The sequence below is a fragment of the Symsagittifera roscoffensis genome, chromosome 2 (assembly GCF_963678635.1).
Source record: "Symsagittifera roscoffensis chromosome 2, txSymRosc1.1, whole genome shotgun sequence".
Classification (NCBI taxonomy): domain Eukaryota; kingdom Metazoa; phylum Xenacoelomorpha; order Acoela; family Convolutidae; genus Symsagittifera; species Symsagittifera roscoffensis.
This window is the reverse complement of record NC_087063.1, coordinates 30,425,027-30,439,245: the sequence shown is the minus strand read 5'-3', so window position 1 is coordinate 30,439,245 and position 14,219 is coordinate 30,425,027. Positions and strand designations below refer to the sequence as shown.

Genomic DNA, 14,219 nt, shown 5'->3' with positions numbered 1-14,219 from the left:
ACCAAAAGAACAAAATCGAAATGATACGTTTTGGAAAATGAAAATTATTCCAGAAAAAGACGAAAACCACAATCACCAGTATAAAAAAAGCTTATCGAGCGGTACCTAAGCCGACAACCAGTGAGTAGACGCCCATTGAGCCGAAAACAAAAAAATGCAATCAGAAATTGTGGTCATTAAAAATTTTGAGCAATTATGTTTTAAAATATTGCAATAGAAACTACTTGAAATTTTCAAAAAAAAACACGAATTTTGTTTTGCCTTTGAAGCGACACAAAAAAAAGGTAATTAAGCCTGAAACGATTTAGGCTAAATAAAGCTTTGAAGAAAAAAAAGGAAAAAATACAACGAAGAGATGTTAATTTTACAAATTACAGGAGTAAACCAAAAACGCTTCCATCTACGATTAAAACTGCTGACAGCGCAAGAAAAAATTCCCCGATGTGGCAACTGAGCCAAAAAAACGTAATCAGATAATTTAAATGCAACAATTTAGTTTTTCCCGGAAAACAATTTCAAACATACTGAAAAAACAAGGTCGGGCTGGGACTCAAACACTAGACCTCAGGGTACAAAGGCATCGCGTTACCTCTAGGCCAAGTGGGAAACGTCTCGAAGATGCTAAGGGCTAAGTTCCTAAACCCCTGGAAAAATAGTCTAGTTCCTGATTACAAGACACTCGCTCTCGTAAGTGTAAATTCATCGACTCTTAATCAAAGAAAACTTTCGGCAAGAAGAACAAGCGAACAACAATGTACTTCAGGTAAACTGATGATAATACTGTTTGCACTTACCTGCACGACTGGAAGCAAGAAATCTGACAATTGCCTCGACAAATCTTGATGATATTTTGTCTGGTTTCCGCTTGTCTGTCGCGTCACGGGGTTTGCGATACCCATGCTCAGCAACACAGATTTGAACTCAGCTGTCTCATCTGCATTAATAGCTCCTTGTCCGTCTTTGATTTTCTCAGCTAATTTTGAAGACAACTTGACCATTTCTTGGGCGCTGGACATCAGTTTCTCTATGTCCGCAAACGCTGCCTAAACACTACATGAGCTTCATTATCAAATAAACATTCTTACGACTGTACTGAACAAAGTAAATTAAAAGGACAAAGTTCACGAAATACTAACAGAAAAAAGGCTCGCTTCAATCGAAATATTTCTTTTTAGGTATAAAACATAACCAACAGACAGTCAATGAACAGGAAAAAAACAGAACAAAATACTGACCTGTTTTTTTTGCAAAACATTTATATTAAATTTCCAAGCAAAAGTAAAAGGCCTTATAGCTCTCAAATGACCTTTTAATAGACCTTTTATGATTGACACTTTTAAATAAACCAGTTAGAGAAACCTGGGTTGATAGGTAAATAAAATATCTCAGCGGACCCCGACGCACACAGTGCGTCCCGTAGCTTATCCTAGCCATGCTGAGATGAGTCGGATACTCTTGCTACCTGGTCACTTAAAGGGAGCGTGTAGTGCATACGACATCCCACCTTACGTGACCAGCTTGGATCCTATAGGGGCACCACTCCTATTCAATCCCACTCGTTGGCCCAGGGTCATCATAGATAACCCACAGGGATAACTTAAAAGGTCTCTGGCTTAGACCGAGGTCTTTGGCTTAGACCGATGAGCATAGCTCATGCACTACTTGGGCAGGAATCTCGTATCGCCAGCTTTCTTTCCCCTACTAACAGACAGCTAGGAAAAACCGATAACCCGCTGTCAGTATTCGGGTCCATACTAACCGGCAACTTAAGATCCTTTAACAATCGCCGGTAACTATAGAACATAGCTACCGCTTTGAGGGAAGAGTATCCCTAAAACTCCTTTAAACAGAAGGGGATTTACACGACTATGCAAGTCGTGTAAAACTGGGTTGATAGGTAAATAAAATATCTCAGCGGACCCCGACGCACACAGTTGATAGGTAATTTTTTTGACTCCACTTTCAAATTTAAAAAATAATATCCCGTTTCAAAATTATTAGATCACATTTTTGGTGACCTTTACATTGAACTGAAATGAAGTGAAGTTAAAAAGAAATCAAAATCCAAACCGCGAAAAATCGAATTTGAGCGTCAAGACTTTTTCTTGAAAAAAGAAAAGTCACATCAACTTATACAAGATACTTCACTACCTTCATTGACTTTCAAAAAACTTCCGCCTATCAGATAAAAATTTCATTTATTTGTAGTATCTTTGGTGAAATTAGACATATAGAGCGCATATATATTGTAGAGAAAAAATCTCCAAAAAACGACGAGTCAAAACCAAATCAAGAACACACAAAAATCACAAAAACAGCCAAGAACAACGATCATTGGCTGCTGTTCCGACAAGACTTATTATTTCAAAAGTTAACATAGCCAAAAGACAGTTAAAAAAAGAGCCGATGCACGCAAGGAAACAGAATAAAAACTGACCTGTCTTTCGAACTTCAAAGAAAAACTTATATGACCGTACAGCAAATTGAATTTCTAAAACAATTTATGGACGACACTTTTTTGATTAAACTAACCCAATTTTTGTACTTAAAAGCCTACCATTTTTCCTGACCTTTACACTTTCCTTGTTCGATATTGGATTTTGCCTTCTTTTTAACAAAGTAAATTAATTCAACTCAAAAATACTGAGTCGAAGCACATATTTGTTTTAGAATTTCTTGAAAAATCATCGCGAACTAAATAGAAGTCTAATTAGGTTCATCGAATCTTTGAAAGGGTCGAATCAGATCTTTACATCATTTCGAAGCAAAACTTAACTCATGTTTTGGAGAAAAGAGAGCCTTGCCAACTGTAATAAATCCGCAAAAAGACAGAACGTTTCAATAATTATAATTTAACGTCAGTCTAATCGAAATTATCTGTAAGCTAAAAGATATCCAACAAGTTATATAAAACAGGAGGGAAGCTGCAACTTCGCAAAAACGAGCAAGAAAGCGGCAAAAGTGAGCTTTTAATTGCGCAAAAACACTAACTTTATTTCAATCCAAATTTTTTGATACAAAATTCAGCGTTAAAATTAGTGTTCTGTTGTCGGCTCAAACAGGTTTCGACCAAAAAATTTGCTTTTCAGATTTTTTTTTTGCATCGCAAGTGTTGCAAGGCTTCGCTTTTAAGTAAAAATTACTTTTCAAATATTTGTGAAGCAATTAAATGTATGAATTTAGAAAAACATAATTTGCACACAATTTGCTTTTCGTTTCATTTTATGAAATCCAAATTTAGTGTGGTTGCTCTTAGTTTATTTCATTCTAAATTTTTTGATACAAAATTCAGCGTTAAACTAAGAGCAACCACGCTAAACTCTGATTTCATAAAATGAAACGAAAAGCAAATTGTATGCAAATTATGTTTTTCTAAATTTATACATTTAATTGCTTCACAAATATTTGAAAAGTAATTTTTACACAGAAGCGAAGCGGAGCTTTGCAACACTTGCGATGCAAAAGAAATCTGAAAATGAAAAAAAAATTGAAATATAAACTTGAAAAGTTGAAAAAGAAAAAGCTACAAAAATTTCATGTTGTATAGAAAGAAGTTCATAAACAGCCTTCAAAAATTGAAAATCAATGAGCAAGCGTCAGCAAATTTTTTGGTCGAAACCTGTTTGAGCCAAAAACAAAACTGTTGTCATAAAAAATCTTCAATAATTTTTAAAAAATTATACTACCCATCCAATCTGAAACACATACCCGCATGCGAATATATATGCCCTCGAAGTGATACAATAAAAGTTGACTGAGCCGATACAACAAACTGAAATTGTATAAAAACTATAAATATTTCAAAAAGAAACAAAAAATGAAAATAACAATAACAGACTGGGTAAATTTACAAATTACTGGACTGTCAGTTGTAGTAAACAACTGTTTAAAATGTAACAAAACACATGTGCAAAAAAGTAAACCATAAAAACCTTAACAGATAAAAAGAGAGCGTTTCAAAAAAAAAACGGAAATGAACCGACAGAAACTAGGACGAAAACAATAGACCCGAAAAAAAAATTGAGAAATTTTCTGAAGAAATAACTACAACCTGAAACGGGCTTCAGCTAAGCACTACTTAAACTATAGTAATTTCATTTGAATTTTCGTGAAATCGAGCATGTCAGAAGATGAAGGAGTCCAGGAGATATGAAATGAACCCTGTGAACAAAAATGTTCACGAAAAAAGTCTAGTACCCGATTGCAATAACCTTGCTTATCAAGCACAATGCTTGTTTTTGTTCATTTGATGAATTCAAAATGCATCAACTGATTTAATTTATTATTAACGCCGAGCTTGTGTAACAAAAGACTTTCAGGAACATAAGACAGCTGACAGTTTGAAGTGTTAGTTCACTAAAAAAACGAAAACAAACCATATTTCTTTTAAGTTTCGCAAAGAAAAACGTCGCAAAAAATAGCTTTTCGTAACTTGAGAATCTTTTATGATTGATTATTTTATGATAAATACCAGCCTATGACTTTATAAACTGATTTTATGAAAATAAACTCAGCTAACAGAAAATTCAGATATCAGCGAACAGATATCTCAAACTGAAAGAAACCAAAAAATGCCACCGCTCAGAACTTCTTAAATGAATTGAATGCTTTCTGAATCTCATGAATCTTTATGAATGACATTATGCTCATGAAACTAACCCATTTAGAAAAAAACCCGGCCAGATGTTTTTTTTATTCCGCTGGGATTAACGAAAACACAGCTCTATTCGATACTTCAAACTATATTCCACAGATAAAATAATTACACAGGGACGAACGGAAATTGGCGTCACTTGCGATACCGTACAAACATAACAATGCAAACTAGTAAACAGAAAACGAACAGGGTGCAACGAAATAAAGAAAAAACAATTTCTAAAATTATATATGACGTTCGAATTGAGGAATTGACGTGCGAAAATTTTATCGAAGAGGCATCTAAGCCGACAAAGGTTGAAAATCCGTTGAGCCGAAAAATTGTTTTCATGAAAGACTTCGAAAAATTCGGAATTTTTATGCCACCCCAGCAGAAAGACACAACAGGATAGAAAATCTATTTTTCTCTTCATTAAAATTAAAAAAAAAACGATAAGACAAGTCCAAGCAATTGAGCCCAAATTAAGCCTGTAACAGAAACGAAGTTACAAACAAGATTTGTAAGTTTTCAAACTAATTATAGGAATAAATCAGAAACACATTCAAAAACAAGAAATATTTTGACAGCACAAAAAATGTGATCTGGCAACACAAATATTAGCAGAAAATCTTTTTTGATACAGAATATTGACTGGTTAATAAAGAAAACAGGTCCTGGCCTGATTTGAAACTTAGCTTTTTGCTGCCCCATGCGTCGTCGGTGCCGCCAAGCAAAATAGGTTTGTTTTCCTTTAAGCTAAATTGTTTTCCTGTAAGCGAAATAATATGAATTGAACTTAATCATAAAACAAACTGCCAATTAAATGTGATATAGAACAGAGGGTGGGAAAAGAGTAAATTAATAAACCAAAAAAGGTAAAATTTAGGAATTTCTTTCAGGTTTCGAAGAATAAAAATTATCACACTAAAGCTCTTTGAGTTATGGAGTTATTATGGAAAGGCACTTTTTTCTTAAAAGAATCCCACTACGATAAGAACTGAAACCAAAAAGTGTTTATCATTCCTCTGGGAATTCAGAAGAAAAATTCCATTTTTGAAACTGGAAGTCTTTCGCGCTTTTTGATTTTCAAAAGTGGAATTCGCCTCCTTTATGAGAAACGAAATGAATTGGACTTGAAAAGTCAAACCGCAAAAATCAAATTGGATCGTGACTAAATATCAAAACTTTTTCCTGAAAAAAAAATCATCATGACCTTTTATAAGTGACAATCACTTGGTTTTTTCTTTCAATGAAAGTATATTTTGAAATTGGTTAACAGGAAAAAACTTAAGTTCTCGATTAACAAACACGTTGTAACTTATATTTAAAAAATCACTGAGCACAGAATCGCGCCGCACTTAACGAACATAAGGAAAGACAGGCAAAAGAATCTTTGTAAACAATGAATAGCTGATGCCCCATAATATTTTCACAACTGCCCCAGAGCCCCTATCTGTCTACTACACACCAGCCAACAATAAAGCGAAGAAAACAAATGCTATCATAAGGCCACATACAATAGGAATTTGAGCAGAAATTGATAGTGGTCATTATTCTCGAGCACTAAATTGTACGAATTGGCTATATAGTATTAATAAATTAGGTAATTTCGACAACAGTTTTGCTCAAAAAAATGAAATCAAAAATTTTATACAGAGGCAAAGCTTGGCTTTACAAAAATTAACGAGAACACGACAAAAAGCAGCTCTATAATAAGAAAAAGTAGAAATAAGACCCCAAGAAATAAAAAAAATGGCAAGTTCTCGAATTCGATCTGCGACCTAGAGATTATCAGCATTACGCACTAACCACTCACGCTTAATACATCACAAACACTAGCCACAAATAAAGCAGAGAACAGATACGATGAAAGTTCCAACGCTACAGACCGTGATTATGGCAAAATTGCCACCAAATAGGTGAACACTTTCCACTTTCAATGAACACCTTTATTTGCGAGTTAGGTTAGAAAAAAGATGGTTAGTAAAAATACACCACGCTGATCGGTAACGTAAAAAGTAAAAAGTTTTGAAGCAAAATTTTTGCGCTTATAAAAAATTAATTGAAGTATAACTTTTTCACTGCTTATCTTGAATTACGAGATTAAGAATATAATACGCCTATTTTAAGACCTAATTTACTCCCTGGAAATATGACTAAAACTCAAAATATTCAAACTGGTTTTTCTTGACACCGATCAAATTTTACAAAAATTTCAAGTTGCTTCAATCACGAAATGCTTTCATATGATTTATCACTCACCTCATTCCTATAATTTTTGGATAATATGAAAAAAAACTGGAACACATCCGAAGAAAACGTAGGCACATGGCGGGGTCGTGGACAATAAAATGAACAAGCAAAATGTTAACTGTCTAAGAGTACCTTTATTTACTATGTAACGTTTAGCAATTCTATTACCATAAATGTCAAACCTTTTCTCTCCGATTCGATAACACTTCGTTCATCAGACCGAACATAAGTTTTAGCTCGATATTTAACACTTGCTTATCGAAAACCAGGAGAGTATCTCTGAGCATGCTTGTCAGCGGAATAACACCTTCACGCATCAGAAGTACAGAAATTTCTTAATGAAAAATTTAAACTTTTTGGCAGAATACCACTAACAAAACCACCAAGGGCAAGTAAACTTGACCGGAAAACCAGATGTTCACTTTCACTTACCATCATAGACTAATCTACTGGGCGTCTTCCCAAATAGTTACAAAAGACCACACGCAACCGAGCGTCTATTTAATTTCTGGATACACTTCCCTCTTACTATCAACAGCTTTAAGGGAGAATCCCATAGAAGCTGCCTAACGGGAGTTATTCTCGGTTATCCCCACGAACTAAGAACTGCCCACTCAAACCGGACATGAAGCTTCTCTCAATTCGCACACCGAAAAAACCTGGCCCCTAGAACCAACATAATTTATCACATTCAGACCTCTTTCTTCAGCGTGCTGTACAGGGAGGTGTCGACACATACACAAAGACGCTATCATTGGAACCGGCGGTTACCCGTCAACGATGGTTACCCTTCAACAAAATCGATCTCTCCCATCAATCTGACGTTCAAAACAGAGATCGGTGAAGCTGCAACAACAAATGCAAGCGTTATCAGATATTTGACATTAATAAGATCAAAATGAACAATTTTATAGATGTTTATATCACAAGTTATATAGCACTAAGTAGGAACTTACCTGTAATGTCGCGTCAGTTGATTTCTGTTCTTTGTCAATTTTCTTTTGAACTGCTGATATACCCAATGAACTCAGTGATCCAGACACTACCGATGTTTTCATTTTGTCAGTATTTTCAGGAATTTCCCATCTTCTTCGCTGTAACGCGTCAGTTATACAGCTGAGGAATATTTGTGAGCCAAAACTCGTGAACACCAATTTCAAAATCTTCGAATCCTAAAAATAAATTTCATTGGGCACAGCTGAACAACTATTTTCAAATTAAATTCACTTTGCTCTCACTTGTATAAATAAAAGACATAGCTTAGGATATCCATCTGCTGTCCTTGTTTTATCTTCAGTAACCGATTTGATCGCGCTTAAATCAGTAGATATGATTACAATACTGGCCATGTCTTTCCACAGGAGACGATGTGAAGTACAAATTAATGAACCATTAGAAAAATTGGTTTCTTTATCACTACCCGTTTCACACAAGTTAACACCGTGAGCTTCGCGTAAAAACTGCTCCGATCCATAAAGCGCTACAGATGGAACTTGATTGAACAACTCCATGTCACTCAACTAAAAGTATTACGATCAGATCAATCTAAATGGTCAAAACTTCATGCATCTGAATTTCCATAATTGGGAATAATTGTAAAATCGGATCTAGGCTGGACATCGCATATTAAACTTAGAAGAGGAAAAGCCCTCAGCACTCTATGCATGCTGAAGCGCAACCCACTGCCTCTTAATACCAAGACCAAACTTAATCTGTTCAAATCCATGGTAATTCCAGTTTTGCTATACGGCTCAGCGTGCTATCAATTGAACGTCGAAGAAATGAAACTCTTAGAAGGTGTTCAACGCAATGCATGCAAATGGATTGCAACAGATCCTAATTACAAAACGTCGCTTCAGCGTCTAGGAATACTGCCTTTACCCATGTACATTCAGCTCAATAATTTACTTCTACTATCTAAAATCCTCAATAATCACTACGACCTTTGACCGTTTTCCGCCAAATTTTTCTGACCGTTTTCCGCCAAAAAATGACCTAGCTAATACAAGATCTCGTTTATTTGAATGTACACGCCCTGCAAAATTTGTTTGCGAAAAAAATTTCTGGTTTCATGCAAAGAGGCTGGCTAATTTGGTTCCTCAAAAAGTGGACTTTACCAACACGATAGGACTCGAAGGACGGTTGCTGCAATGGATGTGGGAGCATTTCGAGAAAAGATTCGATGTCTCCAACCCCTGTAGCTGGAAAATTCTGTGCGACTGTACCCGAAACAACTGCAGAAATATGTCTAACTAACTTAACTGAAACTGTGGGGGAAACCCCTTGCGTACGCTAAATTCATATTATTATTATTATTTCAATTCTCTCCTTCTCGATTGATTGCACCAGTCGGATATTTATGTCACTTTCGATGTTAACTTTTCAAACCAACAGCTTATTTTAAAAATTCGGCGACAAAACCGGCCGGAGAAACTCAATGTTTCCTGATTTTATCAGAGCGTCGACAACATGACTACACTAGTGGAAAAAACTAAGCGTAAAATCAGGTTTTTTCCAAAATGCCTGTTTTCAAGGATGATCTGCGAAATTATCAAAATTTGGTTTCAAAGACTTGCCAGGTTTTTCCCATTACGAGGCCAAACTGTGCACTGGATAGGCGCACAATTTTGTGTCTGTATGATCCTGGATTCCAGAGACAAGCCTTTAAAAATGTTAAAACTTTGTCGGAACAATCAAACAAAATAAATGAGCAAGAGAAGATCAAAGGGAGAGTCCTTGTTGTGGAATCCACTTACAATTCACAAAATGCACAATTTGGTCACGTACTGCCGGGTCTGAATGCCAGTTTTCGCCATCTGCACTAAGTTTTGCATCAAAGTGAGCTCTTTCTCGAAAAAGCTGAGAAAAAATGTTGTTTATGCACGTGGAACATTCGAGGCGAAATTATTGAATTGATCAGTGTGACGAATGTACTCAACTCGGCTGTTTCCTTTAATTTTACGCGTTTTGAACAACGTGCAATTAGTGAAAAATGTCGTTTTCACACACAAAAACAACTGGTTGGAAACAAAATTGAGATAATTTCATAGAGATTTTTGAACACAGACATTTTAAAGAATAATACATGAAATTCCGCTGATATCTGTCCACCAGTGAAGAATACGTAGCAAGAAAACTGATCTCAAGTTTTTCGTGATGGAGACGCCCAAATTTGGAAAGCGATCAAGGAAATAAAAAATTTAAAACATTAAGAGTGAAAGGAACTTGAAAAATCCTGAGTCAACCCTAGCAGAGGTTTTTATGTTTCAGATTTTGTTCTGATGATGATTTTGCTCATCGAAAACGTTTCACATCATTAATGTTTTTCACTTATTAAATCTTGGAAGCTTGATCAAATCAGTAGGTCAGAAATTGCCGAGGTAACCGGAGTCCCTACACTCGCCAATCATTTCGAGTAAAAAGATTGTGCCATTTCATAAATAGGGAAGTGCAAACGAAATATAAGAAAAAAAAGTCAATTAAAATGGGCCCTTCCTTCATGCGACGGTACGTGCACAGGTTTGATAGGGACGTAACAACGCTATTTATGAATAAATCAAGTCGATTCTAATGCATCAAGAGAATTGTCAATTTAAAAATACCCTCCTCGATTACAGCACAGATAGAATTGTCTATGTTGGATGTATTTCTAAGATTTTTGCACCCCCTAAGGCAGAGGACTGCACTCCTCAGAAGCTTATTTTTGTTCTTATAAAGTTTAATGTGTCCGAGTATAATTCGTTTCGTTTTTCGCTTAGTTTCTCTGCTAGTTTCCGGACGGTTTTTGTAGAGCCTGGTGCTGCTCCTCCGGTACACGCAAAGATTAGAGGAAAAAAGCTGCTGTGTTCCACATCCAGAATTCTTTGTTGATATTTTAAGGTTTTGAAACTGTCATATTTGTAGCGGCCAGATTTAGTTTTGAGGCAGTATTTAGAATGGGAGTTGAAAATTTTTACATCGAAAAAGGTTCCGCTGAATCGGCCTCCCCTGAGTCCATTTGCCTTGATGTCAAGTCGGGCGTCATCTTCAGTAGTGGTTGTTTTCTTGTGAAAGATTCGCCGTCCAATGATTGTAACATTCGACCAGAATGTTGTAACATTCGCCTGGAAGTAAATATCAACGGAAAAAAAGCTAGGTTCTAAAACGACTGGCTAGCGTCTAAACACAGCTCTACATGCTTTTCACCGTCTCTACTAAAGCCAGTTCTTTTGGTGGTTTTCCTAACATCGGGTCGACAAAACGTTACTGCTTTCTGGCTTCGACCAGAACTCTCAAATTAACCTAATTATGTTTAAAATAGTGAGCTCATGGCTGGGTCTCAGTATAACCAGACCACGATGTCACTCCTAAAAATAGGGCTACTACTATTTTTTATATTACTATTGTTTTTGTTCAGTAGATGAAAATCATCATCTCCATCGAAGATGGATCAACCCTTTCCCTCACTCCTAGCTTCTCATTCTCTGAAAATGAATCTGGATGTTAATTAAATTCAACTCAGGACATGACCGGGAAGCTAAAAGTTTATATAGAACAGTTTGAGTTCCGGGGCCTGAGACCCCTCCGGATTCTAGAATCAGGGGAAATAGCACTCCTATTTCTTTCGGAAGGCTGGACGCGTCATCCCAACACCCTTCCTGGTTCTTGTGAATTGCTCGGTAATTTTGTAGCGACACAATCGTTACAACGCTGAGTGGCTTTTGACCATTTCTGACCACAATTTCAATCTTCTGCTGTTTTTTTCGTAATTGTCTCCGCTGCAATTATTGTTGTTGTGTTTCGCCGTTTCATTGTGTGCGAAATACAAAACGTTACATTACGTTCACGTCCAAATAGAAGTTTTAAAAATTAGCATGTCAGTTAAAACTAACCCTTCCCAATTTGTCTAATTGTTCAAGTGACGCTGCTAATCCATTAAAACTATCAATCTTCATGATTAGATGTTCTTTATTTTGATCGACAAAAAATCGATTGCAAAACTGCATTTTCATACACCCTGGTCGAATGTCACATACTTCTCGGACAGCCCGGTCGATGTCCTCATTGAGTCTCGTAGTCTTCATCGAAATGGTACAGTGCCATCGAACAGAATTTACAAAATGCATAAAATCACTTTTATCCACGTCATATCAAATCATTGCAGAATACAAATGGCATCACACCACACTACTATAGCTTCCAAATTTTTTCACGAATATGCATTTCGAGGATATGTCTTAGATAAATCATCGTTTTAGACTTCAAATGTCTAGGTCCCGATTTTAAAAATTTTTCTCCTAGGTTTAAAAAATGTAGGGATGCAGGACAGTCCTGCCAACCCACAAACTAAAATTACCCTTCTATGCTTCTTCCTATAGAAAATTTAGTTGTTACTGGTCCTAAATATTAAAATTAAAGAACTCGGTGGTTAGATGGAACAATGAAATAATCTCCCTTTTCAGGAGATCACCCAAGCTTTTCATATCACCACAAAGTGATCAGTCGTCTTAGTTGATTCAAAACAATCATGCAGGCTGGAATATTTCAATATACTATCCACTCAAGCCTCTCTAAATAAATAGTAGGGGTCTCTAAAACCACTAACTAAAATCATAATGCAAGTTTATAAATGCAACAAATTCTGTAATCTACATAACACAACTAAAGTTTTCTCTTCAGTTTCAATTGCAAATTTTTGTTTCCTTCTTTGTTCGTCGTTTATAAGTTCTAAAACTTCTAAATTCTTCTAAATTTTTTTCTTTTTGGTTCTTGTTTTTCGGCCATTTGTCAATGTTTCATCTTCTCCTCCTGCGACATTGACTCCGCCCTTTCAGTCTCTGTGTCTTGCAACACATCGGTAGCTAATCTGACGCTCTTGGAAGCAATCCTCCAACACTTCTGCTCTTCTACTCTTTGGTTACAACAAGGTAGAGGATCAACGTTGGATTCTTTGTTTTGGCAGAAGCTGTTGTGGAGGCACAACGTCACGTTTCTCTCCAAGTCTTCCTTCAACATCTCTTCTTTCTCCCTTCCGTCACATACACTTGTCCTAGAAGTTCTTTTACTTGCGGTGGTTACTGTATTGCTATGAGTTACAAAAGTTCGCTTCAAAGCTCCTGCTCCAATGTCCAGCTGATACGCACTGTACACTCTGCTGTGCTTCGACATATGCTTCATGGCATACTCGTACAACCATGCAGTCATGTTGGCTCTGAAACTTGGCATCAGTCGTCTTCTGGCCCATATCTTATACATCTCCATCGGAATGTTCAAGATTCTGCACAATGTCTCAAAAAGATCTAAATCTTTTAGACAATTCATTTCCTGTAACTTTTCTTTCGTTTGCGCCTCCTGTCTATTGTTCCCTTTTACATGAGCTTCCAGCCATCGTATCGCCATCATAACTCTTACTATCACTATCGTTATGGGCGGTGATGAATCTGGTAAACCCATGGAGAGCAGCTCTCCACAGTCCCTGATCAACACCAGATTACTACGCCCGGGGTACCACCATGGTTGTAGCAAGCAAGGGCATGGGAACTCATCATGCGTTGACATGATGCTCCTCCAATTACGCTTTCCCGAAGCTTCCAGTAGTGATTCCACCTCCATCATCACTCGATGGACTTCATCCTTGTAATCCGTGACTGTTGATCCTTTCTGCTTTTGTCTTTCAAAGTCACTGAAGTTCCCACTGGCGTATCCCATGAACTACTTTCCCAGTATCGATTCTAATTCTTCTGTGATTCTATCTGAAACTGCTGAGAAAATTCTGCACAGTAACTCGTAAGATGTTTTCGGACATTCTTGCTGGTCTTAAACATTTTGGCACTGAAAAGGCTTGATCCACGATCGGTCTCGTACTTTTCACATCCACCGCTACGAGTTCCACTGGGTATCTGCTCTTACAGATTGGAGCCAGAGTTGATCCCACTAAATATCTCGTTTCCGTCGGTCTACGATAAGTTTCACTATGCCGGATATTCTTTTCCGCCTCGATCGCTTCTCTCCACTTTCCAATATACTTCTGCTCGGTTTGCAACACTCCCGATAACACTTCTACACTGATGTTTGTAACCATCTCATGCTTTTGTTCTAGATTCAATAGTGGCTCTTAAGAACCAAGCATGCTGTAGAATGCTAGTGCAGTCACTAGATTCACCTCGGTTCCTCCAAGGCAATCTGCAATCAGTTCCTTTTCCGTTTTCGCCTTCATCACAATGTTCCCAAACAATATCGTCAGTTGCTTGTGTTGTTTCTCCAGGGTTTTTACGCAATTCAGACCTCCACAGATGTGACCTTCCAGTCCACAGACTTCTGCCACACAACTACCAGGTTTGACCCAGTCCTC

The 14,219-nt window shown here is 36.9% G+C and overlaps 1 protein-coding gene across 1 annotated transcript in view; it reads right to left on the bottom strand.

The window, feature by feature from the left end:
* Positions 1 to 8,439, bottom strand: part of LOC134839102 (vacuolar protein-sorting-associated protein 36-like) — a 63,486-nt gene extending 55,047 nt beyond the window's left edge. The window contains exons 1-3 of the mRNA XM_063854532.1: positions 8,128 to 8,439; positions 7,846 to 8,061; positions 795 to 1,043 (exon numbers count right to left, since the gene is read on the bottom strand). Of these exons, the coding sequence (XP_063710602.1) occupies positions 795 to 1,043; positions 7,846 to 8,061; positions 8,128 to 8,400 (738 nt within the window). The 5' untranslated portion in view covers positions 8,401 to 8,439. The remainder of the gene's footprint in view (positions 1 to 794; positions 1,044 to 7,845; positions 8,062 to 8,127) is intronic.
* Between the last annotated feature and the right edge of the window lie 5,780 nt (positions 8,440 to 14,219).